This window comes from Oryx dammah, unplaced genomic scaffold, assembly GCF_014754425.2.
Source record: "Oryx dammah isolate SB20612 unplaced genomic scaffold, SCBI_Odam_1.1 HiC_scaffold_18, whole genome shotgun sequence".
Lineage (NCBI taxonomy): Eukaryota > Metazoa > Chordata > Mammalia > Artiodactyla > Bovidae > Oryx > Oryx dammah.
The window spans coordinates 51,238,606-51,255,458 of NW_024070202.1; the positions used below are offsets into that span (position 1 = coordinate 51,238,606).

At 37.5% G+C, this 16,853-nt stretch overlaps 1 protein-coding gene across 1 annotated transcript in view; it reads right to left on the reverse strand.

The window, feature by feature from the left end:
* CFTR (CF transmembrane conductance regulator) overlaps positions 1–11,173 on the reverse strand; it is a 159,904-nt gene extending 148,731 nt beyond the window's left edge. Inside the window, exons 1-3 of the mRNA XM_040259873.1 lie at positions 11,110–11,173; positions 9,561–9,726; positions 4,694–4,802 (exon numbers count right to left, since the gene is read on the reverse strand). Coding sequence (XP_040115807.1) covers positions 4,694–4,802; positions 9,561–9,726; positions 11,110–11,173 — 339 coding nt within the window. The remainder of the gene's footprint in view (positions 1–4,693; positions 4,803–9,560; positions 9,727–11,109) is intronic.
* Positions 11,174–16,853: the final 5,680 nt, after the last annotated feature.

Sequence of the window (16,853 nt, forward strand, 5' to 3'; positions counted from 1 at the left end):
AACATACAAACTTGTATGCAGGTCAAGAAGCAACAATTAGAACTGGATATGAAACAATAGACTGGTTCCAAACTGGCAAAGCAGTACATTAAGGATGTATTGATGCAGAGTACATCATGTGAAATGCCAGGCTGGATGATTCACAAGCTGCAGTCAAGATTTTTGGGAGAAATATCAACCTCAGATATGCAGATAATATCACTCTAATGGCAGAATGTGAAGAGGAACTAAAGAGCCTTGTGATGAGAGTTTGAGAGAAGAGTGAAAACGTTGGCTTTGAAACTCAACATTCAAAAACCTAAGATCATGGCATCTGGTCCCATCACTTCATGCAAATAGAAGGGGAAAAAGTGGAAGCAGTGACAGATTTTAGCTTCTTGGGCCCCAAAATGACTTCGGATGGTGGCTATAACCATGAAAATCAGACACTTGCTCCTTGGAAGGAAAGGCATGACAAACCTAGATAGCGTATTAAAAAGCAGAGATATCACCTTGTCAATAAAGGTCTGTATAGTCAAAGCTATGGTTTTTCCATATGGTAGTTATGTAAAGATGAAAGAATTGAATTATAAAGAAGGTTTAGAACTAAAGAACTTATGCTTTCATACTGTGGTGCTGGAGAAGACTTTTGAGAGTCCCTTGGACTGCAAGGAGATCAAACCAGTCAATTCTAAAAGAAATCAACCCTGAATATTCATCGGAAAGACTGATGATGAAGTTCCAATGCTTTGGCCACCTGATGCAAAAAGCTGACTCAGTGGAAAAAACCCTGATGCTAGGAAAGATTGAAGGCAAAAGGATAAGAAGGTGGCAGAGGATGAGATGGTTAGATAGCATCACCAACTCAACAGACATTAGTTTGAGCAAACTCAGGGATATAGTGAAGGACAGGGAAGCCTGGCGTGCTGCAGTCCATGGGGTTGCAAAGAGTCAGAGTCACGACTTAGTGACTGAACAACAGCAACAATGAAAAGGGACATAAGTAAGTCAAAGTGCCTAAACCAGAGACTACTCATGTGTAGAATTTCCCCAAACACTCTCTCTTCATTAGCATTATGCCTGAACTCAAACACCTACCCAATGTCTTTGTCCAAACATGACGACAAAGATCTTCTTTTGCAACACAGACTGTGGGACTTGAGAACTCTAGCAGCACAAGTCCCAAGACATCTTTATGCCCCTTAAACTTCTGGGGCTTAAGAGATTTAAATTAAAAAAGTAGTTTGACCCAAGTTTTACTGATGTGTATCTCAATTTGATGATATGCCCAGAGCTGCCTAGGAGTCAAAATATATTTGAGCACGCACTTGTGAATTTCTTATCATAATAAAGGTACCATGATAACCATATTCTCTAAGTAATCTGCTTATAGAACTCCCTTCCCTTGACTCCCTCTAACTGTCCTTAATTGACTCACATAGTTAATTTTTCAACAGTCAGTTTTCCTTCTATGCTTAGAGTCTTAGATGTTAAAGGCAATTTTGTATCTGGCTGCTGAGTCAAAGGCAGAAAAGAAAAAGAAAACAAGCACATAGTTAATGAGTAGAGGCCATAGCTAATATGACTTAAAACTACATCACTATTGCAGAGAGACAAACTCTTTCATGATGGCATCTCCTTTTTTTTTCTTAACCTTTCACAGTCAACAGCAAATTTTATAGTACTTTTTCTGTCAGTCCTGAAACCAATCAAACCTTCTTTACACCATAATTATCCTGGTTTAGAGGGACTAAAAATACACAGAACATCTTGAAAGTATGTCCATCTTTTACCAAGAGTAATGTTATAGCAGGTTCGAGAATCCCTGCTCATTTAATGAAACAAAAATTACCAGAATGACACACAGAGGAAAGAAGTAACGCCCAGAAAGAACACAATAAATACCAAGGCATTTGGTATAAGTTGTTTAAAAGGAGAGAGGTCTTATTAGAATAGTGAAATTTTCTCTCCTTCTTTTCTTCCTGTAACAGATAAAAAGAGTGAAGTAGAGAGATCAGATGCCCTGAGAAGCTACACTTGTCTTAATGACCACTACATGAATTCTTAAAGACTTAACATTTTTCAACATTTTCACTGCTTAAAACTGCACAGTGAGGCCATGAAGCCTTTACTCTGTGACAAGGCTGAGAAACCGACAGCCTTACCACACTTGTGCCAATAAATATTCTCTCCCTGCCTTCCCACCATACACATGTCAATTGCTTTCCCCATCAGTCCTTTTCGTCGCCCAAATTCTGTTGGTTATCAGAGGAAGTTGAGCTGATGGAAATCAACTTCGCCCTTTAAACATGCTGTAAGTTCCAGTCCAGGGGCTTTGGGCCCAGCTTAGCTCAGGAGCATCCATCACTCCTCACTCCCACCTCTGGGTAGTTAATTAATACACCTAGAAAGGCTTTAAGATTCCTTTTGCTGGGATATTTTTAGGCTTGAGACATTTAAGAATAAGGTAGTCTTTCTCCACATTCACTTCATTCTTCTACCACTTAATGTTTTCTATATCTTTGACCCTTAGCACTTCTGGCTATTGGGTGGATTTCACACAAAACATTCCAGTTGGTTCCCCTGTTTCTCCACCAAAATCTGAATTTTTTTCAGATTTGTCCCTGAGGTGACCCTAGAAGAATCCTCAACCTTTAAACTTTTAACCTGTATCTGCTGAGAAGATGCAGAGTAGATCAGCAGGCCCAAGACTGATTACTACAGCCACCATTCTATTTAGTACTGACATATAATCATTATACAGTTACAGAGCAATTATAATCTGATCTAATGGAAGGGTCACAGGCTTTGGAACCAAAGAGACCTGGCTATCACCAAATTTGCCATATGCATAACTTTGGAAAAGTTACTTAATTTCCTGCATCTCAATTTTCTTTTCTATGTTAGAGACACTAATGACTGCTTCATAGCATTACTAGGAGAATTAAACAAAATAACCTTTATAAAGGGCTTAATGCTGAACCTGAAATAGCTAAAGTGAAAGTGAAGTCGCTCAGTCGTGTCCGACTCTGCAACCCATGGACTGTAGCCCACCAAGCTCCTCCGTCCATGGGATTCTCCAAGCAAGAATACTGGAGTGGGTTGCCATTTCCTTCTCCAGGGGATCTTCCCGACCCAGGGATCGAACCCAGGTCTCCCACATTGCAGGCAGACGCTTTAACCTCTGCGCCACCAGGGAAGCCCTGGAATGGCTAAGATACTCAATAAATATTAAACTATATTTTGATCTGTGTATATCAGACCAAATATAAATTTTATAAATATGTTCATGCACCATCTAAATTTCCACATTTAGATGAGTGCTTCTGTTCACATGAAACTTCTATCCTGGTGGAATCTAGAGGAACAAACTATCTCACAAGTCAGGCAGAGCATAAAAAGGACTTCATAATTCAGCCTTTCTCCCAGCGTCTACTCAGTTGTGTTTATGTTAATCAATGGAAGCAGCATGTGATGAAGAACATGAAGAAAAATGAATTTCACCACGGCCTTAGTAATGGCATAACAATTGTCTGAAGTAGTCACTTTGATCCAAGGATGACCATTATATGTTATGGCCAGAGAGAACTATACTTTTAATACTCTGATTCAAAGGCAGAGTTTGTAGTCAGCAAGGCAAACAACACATTTTTTTAAATAGATAAAACTGTTTCCCAAAGTCTGGGTGCTTTCATTAAGAAAAATCACCTCAAAAATATCTTAAAAGATAATTAATTCCTCAGCTACCTTATTCATATTTACAAATAAAATAGCATCACCCCCAAACTACTGCACATTTCCATAGAGATAGATAGATAAACAGATAATTTCAAAAGACAGAAGAATGTCTTCCAGGAGGTCATCAAGAGCACTATAAAACATGTGATCATCCTTGTCAAAACAAATGTGGAAACGTACTTATTTGGTATGTATTAAGCACAAGTTCTTAAAGCAATGCAACTTGCTGGGCACCTCTTGGGGAGCACTACTGCACTCCTCACTCCCAGAGGCATGAAGACCAATATAATTACAACACAAATCCATCCAGTTGGTACCTAACCTCCCAAAGTAAATATTGTACAGTAAGTTTTCAACTTGCCATCACTTCTACAGGTTACAATCAAGGATACAACATGATGCTCTGGTGATGTACAAAGTGACAGATTGGGGTCACACTTGACAGCAGCTGGGGAACGTCATAGACTGCACTTGAGCACGATAAAGCCTGGAGTCCGCACACATGGAGACCTCTTCACAATGAAGGTGACACAGAAGACGGAGAAAACATACTGCAGGAGTACCTCACTGCCATACTGTTAATTTTTGCTATTTAAAACAATTCAGCATGCAGATATGATTTCAAAACATTTCAAATGCTCATGTATGAAATTAGCTGAATTTTACCTAATTCTCCTGATACTGTCTCCTGACCTTCTTATGTAGAATGCAGGAAAATAAAATCACCCGCAATCTCATATTCCAGTACGATAATGTGATTTGCGATAACAGAAATGATTTTTTTTTAAGAAACTTATTCTACTGAACCCATTGTGAGCACTTTTTGCTTGTCTCCACTAAAGTTTTAGTGGTTTCTTTGTATTTGGAGTTAGATTAGTCCTTTTTTCCTGTGTACCAGATTACCCTATTCCTTTTACAATCTTAAAAATGAATGTAATTATTTTACCCAGAGTTAGTTTACAAATAAAAGCCTTACCCCTAAATATAATATGATTCCATAGAACATAAATCTCCAGAAAAAGCATCGTCGAAGGGCATTAATGAGTTTGGGATTTTTCTTTGAAGCCAGTTCTCTGTCCCATTCTCTGCAAAAGAATAAAAAGTGGGACCAGTAAGTTGCATGTGCAAATATTAGAATTCTCTATTTCCCTTAACATAGTTTTATTCACACAAGTACATCCACGGAGATTAACCCAAGTGACCAGAGAGACAAAAACCTTGTGGGGAGCTTCCAACACTATCTCAGGCAGATATTTGGCTGAATTCAGTGCTCCACCATACACCAATTTTCAAGGAGTTGACTTCATGACAAGTCCACATTATATATGCTAAAGAAATGTTCTGGGATTCTAAAAATCAGTGAATGCGAGAGTTGGATAAATAAAATACAACTCTTATGAATACACATAACTGTGCTTGGAACAAGGTGAAAAATAAATACTTAATTTTTTCCTTCATGTCTTATTTATTTGTAACTGTAGTGGATTGTATAAAATTTAGCTGTAAAACCAAAAACAAGATTAAAAGTCAGGTGGATTTTTCTGTAATTTAACATTAGAAAAACTTACTATTTGGACTTTGTTTTTAAATGTAGGAGTATGGAACAAATATCATCAAATGTCACTTTCAAATAAAAGTCTTTGGAAAATTGGGATAGAATCAAGTTCTGTATTTTCTGATAGAACAGAAATTTAAAAGTATGAAAAATGGTTGGTATTAAATAAATGTTGCTTTTTCTTTAAATACTATACATCCATAACCTGATTATATTTAAGGTTTTGCCATTACTTTCTGTTAATAAAAACCTTCTTCTTTCCAAGTGGATAAAGTATATCCCTAAATGTTACCCTTCATCTTCCTTTTTATATTGTACAGAGATGAGAAGTTTCACAGGAAAGAACTATATAAAGATTCTGCATTTTTTCAACAGCTATTCTCATCACTGGCTTTCTCTAGTAGCTCAATGGTAGAGAACCTGCCCGCCAAAGTTGGAGACTCGAGTTCAATCCCTGGGTTGGGAATAACCCCTGGGGAAGGAAATGGCAATTCACTCCAGTATTCTTGCCTGGGAAATCCCATGGACAGAGAAGCCTGGTGCGTTACAATCCATGGGGTTGCAAAAGAGGCAGATGCAACTGAACAACAAATTCTCATTACTCTCCATCTACCATTATTAGAGGTGTTCTAAGTTATTCCAAAGGAAGCTCACCCATCTGAGAGATGAAGGCAGACTGGCAATCATGGGCATTGTACATGGACACTGGCTTTCCTGAGAGGCTTACTATCTATCATACCTAGACCCTATGCCATCCATCTATCTGCTCACACTCTTTCCACTCTTTACTCACACACAGTACTTGCCTCCCTTCCATGTCATGCAGTGATTCACAACAGGGTAAGAAGCGAAATACGGAGGCGCAATCTGCCTCTTTCAAAGGAATAATGAGTCAGATGAGAAAACCAGGAAGAGAGGTGGTACATAAACCAAAGAAACGGTTTCAAGGTGGGAAGAAGTGGTCAACCCTGAAGTCATGGTAGGAAGATGTCATTATATTTGATATTAAGAGACCTCTGGTGAACATGGTCAACATCATTTTAATAACATGGGAAACGCAAAAACCATAGTCAGGGAGCTGGGATGTAAAGAAAGGGAGAAGTAGTGGAGAAACCAGGAAAGCAGAGAAACATTAACAATGAAAAAAAATTTTTTTTAAAAGAATGGGGTAGCGATCTGAGGGGGGAACCAAGCTGGAGAATTTTTTTTAGTGGATGGGACTTGTACTACTGGAACCTGAAGGAATTGGCAGTGAAGGTAGATGCTGTGATGCCCACAGCACCACAATAAACCCAGTAAGCATTCTGAACACCAAGGGCTGAATCACAAGGGAAGAAATTCTATACTTAGCAAGTACATATCTGAGTTATAATCATGAAATGGATGTGTGGTCTGCACACAGGAGGGATACACAGAGTTCAAATCCAAGGTCACAAACTGAGCCAGATGGACCAATGTACTTCAACCGCAGGGTAACTGCCTGAGGGCCTTTGTCACAAATCAGTTTCTGAAATATGAGGCAGGGTCACTTTCCAAGAGTGTAGTGGAAACAGTAGTTGACTTTATTTTGGGGGGCTCCAAAATAACTGTAGATGGTGATTGCAGCTATGAAATTAAGACACTTACTGCTTGGAAGGAAAGTTATGACCAACCTAGATAGCATACTAAAAGCAGAGACATTACTTTGTCAACAAAGGTCTATCTAGTCAAGGCTATGGTTTTTCCAGTGGTCATGTATGGATGTGAGAGTTGGACTGTGAAGAAAGCTGACCGCCAAAGAATTGATGCTTTTGGACTGTGGTGTTGGAGAAGACTCTTGAGAGTCCCTTGGATTGCCAGATCCAACCAGTCTATCCTAAAGGAGATCAGTCCTGGGTGTTCATTGGAAGGACTGATGCTAAAGCTGAAACTCCAATACTTTGGCCACCTCATGTGAAGAGTTGACTCATTGGAAAATACACTGATGCTGGGAGGGATTGGAGGCAGGAGGAGAAGGGGACGACAGAGGATGAGATGGCTGGATGGTATCACCGACTCAATGGACATGAGTTTGAGTGAACTCCGGGAGCTGGTGATGGACAGGGAGGCCTGGTGTGCTGCGATTCATGGGGTCGCAAAGAGTCAGACATGACTGAGCGACTGAACTGAACTGAAAGGTACAAAGTACCGTAAGTGTATGTCACTCTTCCAAAATGTTTGAATAAACTGTAAATAACAACTTTTATTTTTTAAAAAAGAAATAAGAGAAGCAAGAAGAAATACCCATCAAAGACAAAAATATTAATAGAGTTTATGGACTTATGCTGGCACACAGCTGTTGAATTGGAACAAAGTGGGTACATTTGATATGGAGACATGAAAACTGAGGAGAAAAAAGTGTTAGACCAGATAATACTACAAATTCAGGTATAACAGGTTTTGAGTAGCCTAGTCCTACTGTGATTAATCTTTTGTTCAGCATCCATTTAGAACTCAGATATTCACTGTCTACTAGATTATTTTGAACTTGCTGACATCACTACAATGTATTATGTTTATATATTTTATCCCTGCAGCAGTGTTACAGGTTTTTGCATAATGTCAGCCATTTCACATTCAAACATCATTTATTCATTCAACAAACATTCATTGAGCACCTACTAAAACTGGCCTTTCATGTCTTCAGGTTCCACATCTCTAGATTCAACCAACTGGGGAAGGAAAATATTCACCAAAAAAAATTTTTCAGAAAGTTCCAAAGAGCAAAACTTGAATTTTTCATCTGCTGGCAACTATTACATAACATTCACATTGTATTAGGCATTATAAGTAATCTAGAGATATTTAAAATATTTAAAGTGAATATATGTAGGTTATATGCAAATAATATAACATTTGGTATAAGGGACTTGAGCATCCATAAAGTTTGGTATCCATAGGGGATCTACCAAGGGACAGCTATATATACCAGACTCTATTCTAGACTTTACTCTGTTTATTTATCATAACCAGAACAAACCAAACAAAAACAAAAAACAAAAGTAATATTGCCTTAATGACACTTACATACACTAAGTGCTCAATAATAGAAGCTGGTGCTTGATCTTGGAAATGTGAATCTGCTACTTCCACTATCCTAATTCTTTGAATAAAACCAAGAAACAATAAAGGCTAAACACCTTATCTGCTTTGAAACTTCAAAAGGGATTCAATGAGTTTAATGAAAATAAAGTAAACAAATATAAGTCTACTCGTTTATTTTGATGCTGTTAAAAAGTAGTTGCTTCTCTTTCTTTTTTGCCAACTCCCTCTCCTCTTTCCCCCTCATCTGGTATCAGATCCTGTACTGCTGGCACAAGACCCTGTCCAGCTCATTCACAGATTGTTGTTGGTCCAAGAAGTAAGCATGTGACTCGAAAGTTTCTGGGATTTTTCACTTTTGGAGAAAAGACTCTTTCCTCAGTGGTCTGTAAAGACATGAGCAAAGCGTTCTGAGGACCCACTGCATGGAGAAAGCCGATCTGAGACAATAAAACCAGTTCCTGGTTCCACTGAGTCCCTAACGGCAGTTTTCTCCCTAAGCTCTTACACAGATGGACTACATGAGTCAATACATTTCCTCTTTTTATTTACTTAAGCTACTTGATTGGATTCCTGTCACTGGCAATCAAAAGGATTGTAACCAATACTCTTTGAGAAGAAGACTTCTTTACAACGCGAAACACTGTTTTTGGGGAAGCTGGGAGTATGGACCTGAGTTTGAACCAGAGCTCAGCCATTTATTAGCTAGAAAATTATCTCTCTGAGCCTCAATTTGCTCTCCTATAAGAAAGAGATAATGATACTTTCCTTCCAGAGAGCTGAGAGGAGACACCATACCTGGCATTCAATATGTGCTCAAAAATATGAAACTTCTACAGATCCTTGACATCCAACTGTCTTTACCCTAAGATTTCCGAGTATGCATATCTGTATTCATGATTTAAGATTCTAGAGACAAATATACACAACTTGCTTCATAAAGATATTATTCCAGTCTTCACAAAATCCACTTAATGTTCTTTAAGTGATAGCTTCTCAGAATTCAAATACGTATTTTTCAAAAAAAAAAAAGAGAGATATTTTCTCAGGGAAATGGTTTTCTTTCATCCCTTCTATGGTTAATTCTTAATTGATCAAGACTTCATCAAGAAAATAGGATGTTCCTACTATAAATACTCCATTTTAAGAATTAGGCCCTCCAATAGTAGTTCTCTAGTCTCTAATATTAATTTCTCTCTTCAACTAATAAACAATGGTATGGACATACCTTTCCAATTTTTCAGATAGATTGTCAGCAGAATCAGAAGAAGAGATATGGTATATGTCTGACAATTCCAAGCGCTGTCTGTATCCTTTCTTCAAAATTGGTCTGGTCCAGCTAAAATAAAGAGAGGAGAAACAGATGTAACTGTTAACTTGATCTCCAATGTAGACTTGAAATCAGATAAAGTTTCAAATTTTCTAGCATGTGGAAAAGAGCAGCGCATAAATATGTGAATAAAGTAAGGCATCTTCTATGAATATCAGAGATTCATATCTCACAGAACTCAACTGTATAAAACATCAACACCTCTGAACTGACATGACTATAGCTTTTTCTAAAAGGATTAGGAATTGTGGTAGAAACCTTCCCAGAGAGGAAAAAAAAGAAAACTACTAAACACTCTATACTAAAAGTATAAAAATATAAAGCGAAGGGCAGGAAGGAGAGAGGTGGGAAGAAATTTCCCTAAAATAACCAGATATTAAAAGTTTATAGTTTGCTGAAGTCCAGCCTCTACAAAATGATCTATGAATGATAAGACAGACCCTCAAACAACACCCAACATATCATAGTACACAATCCTCAGCACTGTGCTATTTGTGGAATGAACTAACTATAGCTGGAGGGCTAATGAGTAGTGTGTGTCAATTTGACTTAATCATCACCCCTGAATGAGGGTGGGGATCATAATTTTCTTGTGTTTTGTCTCCTCATCTCACAGCAGTTACGCACTTCGGCCTGCTACATATCTAATAAATAACAATTTATGATGGAAGCTGGCCTGGTAAATGATTAGGCAGGATACTGAAGTTATGTTCAAATACATTGTTTCTAACTATTGTGAATAAGGCAAAATAATCTTCACAAAGAGGCTTTCCAGGTGGCTCAGTGGTAAAGAATCTGCCTGCCAATGCAGATGTGGGTTTAATCCCTGGCTGGAGAAGATTCCCTGGAGAAGGAAATGGAAACTCACTCCACTCTCCTTGTCTGAGGAACCCAATGGACAGAGGAGCCTGATGGGCTACAGTCCATGGGGTTGCAAAGAGTCAGACACAACCTAGCAAATAAACAACAACAACAATCTTCACAGAGGCGAGAAAATCTAAAATCAAATCAAAGGGAAAACAAAGAGGAAGGAGGGAGGGGCAGGAGAACTGTTAAAGAAATTATGTACAAAAAGAGACTTCTAAATGAAAGTTGTTGCGCAAATGAGACCTTTCTCATGTTAAATGTCATGTATTTATTAACAAAATGAACTGAAGTTGGAATTAGTGATTCTCAATATATGTTTTTACTCTTACTATCCTTCTTCAGAGAGTTCTAAAGTTTGGTGTCACTGAGAATTTGGTAATATATCAAGGCATGTCACCCACCAAAAATCAAAAGAGTGTTTTAGCAGTATCTGAGAGACCAAATAAACTCATGACAGAAAAGTATTCTAGCAAAGCCATTCTGAATAAAAAGAGGAAATGCTACGCCAAACGCAAACATTTTGACATTGTTTCAGGGCAAAACTGCAAAAGGCTCTCATGCCTCCCTTCACCACTCCCACCCAGCGGGTCCAGATTCTTGTTTACACTTCCCCGGTCTTCACCCCTTCCCTGTGTTCCCGGCATATCTACAACTTGTCCTTCCTTAAAATTCAACTGCATTACAACCCAGCTCAAAGGCTCAGGAGTTTTACCAACCATTTCTGACCAAGATATCAACAAGAGACAATGGCTTAATATGTCAAGGTTTTTTTCCTTTTTACTTGCAATGTTTGCATCTTAACAAGAGCCTTCAAATCTCAACAAAGGATGATGGTAAGGTTCATCTTTATTGCCCATTGTGATCCACTGGCAGTTTTTCAAAGAGAACAAGAACGAAAATATTGAGGACAGTCTGAACACAGTAAATAAGTCTCATGATCATATAGCATCTACAGTGGGCATTGTCTGAGAGAGTGTTGGCACACCCACCTGGAGCTTGCCATCTAGTAGCCAACATAAGCACTGGAGCCACATTTGCTGATACAGGGGTCAGTAAGAGTGTGAAAAATCTGGGGCAGCAATTTTAGGATATAAACTCTATTCTGTAAACTAAAGTCAATAAGTGAAAAGATGAAGCAATTGTTTACCACTAATAAGAAAAATTATGTGTGTACAGCACTTTCACAAACACTAGCATATTGTCATTTTAATTTGAAAGTCTTGATAGGTAGGCAGAACAAAAAGAGATGACTGCCTTACCTTAAGCATAAAGGAATGGAGGCTCAAAGATGCTAAATTTGTTACTAAATGGCAAAAACTATATTTTACCACATTCTTCTGACATCATCCCTTCCTTTACCATGTTCAGCTTTTATTGTCTAGGAAAATTAAGCTTGGTGGGTTATTCTGGACAAAGTACTGGAAGGAGGGTCTAGCAGCAGGGAAATCAAAAGCTAGCAAACTGCAGGCAATGATATGGTGTGCTAGCATGTCTTTACACATGCCTTCCTCAGAAAAACAAAAGGTGACTTATGGCATTGGCCAGTTTCTGTGCTGTAAATACTCTCATCATGACCAGTTTCAAGCCATCCAATGTGAAGTCACTGAACACCAAGTTGGGAAGAGATACACATTGCATATCATAAAATAGTGTGATTACCATTCAGATACAATCAACTAACCTCAATAGCATAGATAATAATGAATAGGCAGCAATAACTTTAGAGTTTTTTATTATCTTTAGTTAACATAATTTATTTCAATTAATTTTTAATACTAGTTGTGCTTAACAACCAGCTCATGAAGTTCCTGAAAATTTAACAATCAGCTCAACCAGAAAAGGGCCAACTTGACCTCGAGGGTTCAATCTCTGGGTTAGGAAGATCCTGTGGAGAAAGAAATGGCAACCCACTCATCTAATCGTACCCGGAAAACCCCAGGGACAGAGGAGCCTGGTGGGCTGCAGTCCATGAGGTCGCAAAAGAGTTGGATAGACTGAGTGACTAAACAACAACAGCAAAAAATGGAAAATTTAGAAGAGAAAAATATACTCCCTCTATTGCTAAAACTTTCATTTTCAGTATGTTTAAAATTGTTAAAATAAGAAACTAAATTTACAAATAAAGAGAATCTCACTAACTGTAAATACTATAATACCATAGACATTTGCAGGAAGTTTAAAAACAAATTTTTTCTTTTAAAAACTAATAAACATACATCTTTTGGTCCATATCTAAGACCTGATCACCAATTCCATAAATGAGTTTCTACCTCATTTTAAAGTAATTTGAAAGTAAAACAATTTCAGGGCTACATTTATAAAAAGTTTCCTTGTGTTATCTGTGCCCATTTTAATACATATATTATAACATGACCTCTAGCCTTGATTATAAGGAGCTCCAAAGCCCAGCACCATCAAATCAAACATATTCAGTAGTATTAAGAGTTAGCTGTTAATAATGATTAATACAGTTTAGTGTTTCTGACAGATTCATTACAGTAAACCTATATTCATAACCTGAAACAGAAACTTAAGGTTAATTATGAAACCTAAAATCAATTAACCTTAGGCTGCCTGGTAATCAATCACCAGTTAACTGAAAGAATTTATTTTGTGAGATTAAGCCAAAAGCAACTGAACAAAATCTCTGCTCCATCATGGAGGTCTCCCTGACTACTACCTCAAACCAATCCTAGAAATAAAAATAAAAACAAGCAAACAAAAAGTCCCAGTTATCTATATCTAGACACTCAATGAAATATTAGATACTGTAAAACTCCAGCCACTGTTTCTCTTGAATGACCTTGAGTATGTTCAGCATACTTGGAGAGAATTTAGGGTAGCAACTCAGGATGCCTACTTCAATATTTCTTCCATTAAACCATGAATGAGTATGCAAGTGTTTCATAAGAGCAAGGCAGGTACATCCTCAATAACCAAAAGCAACAAACCCTGTTCTTCCTCATCTTCCTCAAACTTGCTCTCACAATCCCTTCCCCTCACCACTAACTGATCTTATCCTATTCATAACCTGTAACTGCATATTGAAAATGGATTTATAAATTGAACTGTGACAGTTTCCAAAGTTTTCACTATTTCTAACAGAAACTCACTAATCATTAATTACAGGGTAGCAGAGATTCTTAAGGTATACAGTTCTTTATATCCTAAAGTTTTCAGTTCAGTTCAGTTGCTCAGTCGTGTCCGACTCTTTGCGACCCCATGAATTGCAGCATGCCAGGCCTCCCTGTCCATCACAACTCCCGGAGTTCCCTCAAACTCATGTCCATCGAGTCGATGATGCCATCCAGCCATCTCATCCTCTGTCGTCCCCTTCTCCTCCTGCCCCCAATCCCTCCCAGCATCAGGGTCTTTTCCAATGAGTCAACTCTTAGCATGAGGTAGCCAAAGTACTGGAGTTTCAGCTTTAGCATCATTCCTATCCAATGAACACCCAGGACTGATCTCCTTTAGAATGGACTGGTTGGATCTCCTTGCAGTCCAAGAGACTCTCAAGAGTCTTCTCCAACACCACAGTCCAAAAGCAACAATTCTTTGGTGCTCAGCTCTCTTCACAGTCCAACTCTCACATCCATACATGACTACTGAAAAAACCATAGCCTTGACTAGACGGACCTTTGTTGGCAAAGTAATGTCTCTGCTTTTTAATATGCTGTCTAGGTTGGTCATAACTTTCCTTTCAAGGAGTAAGTGTCTTTTAATTTCATGGCTGCAATCACCATCTGCAGTGATTTTGGAGCCTCCAAAAATAAAGTCTGACACTGTCTCCACTTTTTCCCCATCTATTTCCCATGAAGTGATGGGACCAGATGCCATGATCTTCGTTTTCTGAATGTTGAGCTTTAGGCCAACTTTTTCACTCTCCTCTTTCACTTTCATCAAGAGGCTTTTTAGTTCCTCTTCACTTTCTGCCATAAGGGTGGTGTCATCTGCATATCTGAGATTATTGATATTTCTCCCGGCAATCTTGATTCTAGCTTGTGCTTCTTCCAGCCCAGCATCTCTCATGATGTACTCTGCATATAAGTTAAATAAGCAGGGTGACAATATACAGGCTTGATGTACTCCTTTTCCTATTTGGAACCAGTCTGTTGTTCCATATCCAGTTCTAACTGTTGCTTCCTGACCTGCATATAGGTTTCTCAAGAGGCAGGTCAGGTGGTCTGGTATTCCCATCTCTCTCAGAGTTTTCCACAGTTTATTGTGATCCACACAGTCAAAGGCTTTGGCATAGTCAATAAAGCAGAAATTGAAGTTTTTCTGGAACTCTCTTGCTTTTTCCATGATCCAGCGGATGTTGGCAATTTGATCTCTGGTTCCTCTGCCTTTTCTAAAACCAGCTTGTACATCTGGAAGTTCATGGTTCACGTATTGCTGAAGCCTGGCTTGGAGAATTTTGAGCATAGACCAACATAAAAAATAAAAGTCTAGCACCCAGACCCATTGCACATTTAATAAGAGACTTCAGGTTTTATTATGGGAAAAAACAATCACTTGATTTAAAAATATATATACACACACACAATGAAACTGTGTTTTGTTTCATTTCTTAGAATAAAATTTCTGATTTTTGCACAGATGTAGAGTGATGAAAAGAATTTTCCTTATGATGAAAAGAATTTTCCAATTATAGACACTATTAAAGCCTTGATTTTTCAAGAAACCTATCCCTGAAAACCACATAATTAAAGCTTATAATCACCTTCCCATTTGACATTTGGCTTTATTAATCCACCAGAGGCAACTGACATTTTCATCTGCTATAATTTAAGATGAAGGTCAAGTATCAGATCTTTTCAGTTTAAGACGATTTTGTTTGTATAAAACAATCATGTCTCTACATTATGTAACATTACTTTTGATTTATATAGCCAAGTGAAATAAACAGCAAATTCAAATCCATGGTTGCATGACACATCTCCCAAATACTTGACAAATCGATAAACTCAAATGATGAAGACTTTTTCCTTTCTGCATGAAATAATACTTGAGGAACTAATAGAAATTATTGTAAACTGCTTAGTATAGACAAATTTAAATACACTAGAGGTTTTCTCCTCATCCAGTGTATTTACCATGGTTTGAAATCCCTCAAATAAGTTGGAAAGTCCTAACGAAAGAAAATGCTGAAGTTTAGGAAGAGGAAAAGAAGGGAATCATTTGAACAGACTATGAAAATAAATCTCAAATTTCTGCAGCACATTCTGCCAGTTTGCTTTAGCTTTTTGAAAAATGGCTATGATGGGAAGAATTGGTTTCCGACCAAAAGTCATTTCATCTCTACAATGATATTGTTTTCAATTCATGTAAACAACACTTCAAATGTCACAACTGTTTAACCAACTTAGATCCCGGGTTATTTGTGTCAGATGTGTTTTTCCTCAATGAATTTTAGTAAAGATAAACTTTGAGAAAGTAATGGCATCTAGCTCTCAAAAGTCCTATATAAAACTTGTAGGTTTCAAGAATGTACCTCACAGCTGTAGCACTGGGGTGCAGGTCAAGTCAGTGAGTCTCTGTCCTCTGATTCCACAAGGTAATTAAAGTGTTTGCTTTCTTGCTTGCTAAACAAGCTATTTTTGTGTTTGAGAGTTAATTTCTCATGAGGCTCTTATCTTACCAATAGAACTGTAGAAATTCTTTTTCTTTCTGTAGATGAGTTAACAGTAAATAAATGTAGTCAATGAATTTTAGAAGATTTGGAAAGATGATTACTTGCTGCTCAACAAAAGCCTACAAACCAATCTGAAAAATTTTCCAGAGGCCTAGAATTTAAAGCCATGTTACAAATCAATTTAACTTCATGCCACATGAACCTAAACTTAAATAGAAAATTGATAGGCCCATTTAGAAGATGCTTCTAAATATAAATGTATCAGGAATGCAAGCGTATTAAGACAACATCTAGAAAAAATACTTTCTTTTTACTTATCTATATTCAGTAATGTCTAATGGTAAGTATGTATAACTTGAAATAAAGAAGTTCTTTTTAATTAAAGAAGGCATATATAATGAGTACGCGCTATGGCTATATGCAAATAAACTTTCTAGTCAAATATGCCTTAGCTCCATGATTTTCATATAATTTTCACTATCAATTTTAATTCCCATAAAATTACTTTCATTTCTTTCCTGATATAACTGTCTGAGGTAAAACTATCATGAAGACTAAAAAACTCCACTTAATTTCTACTACAAATGTGTTCTGAAAAAACTGAATTAGTGATTTTAAGAAGAAAATTTTGTCTTAACTCTATTATTTCCCAGTCATGTGACCTTGAAAAAACTCAAGATCTCTTAGCC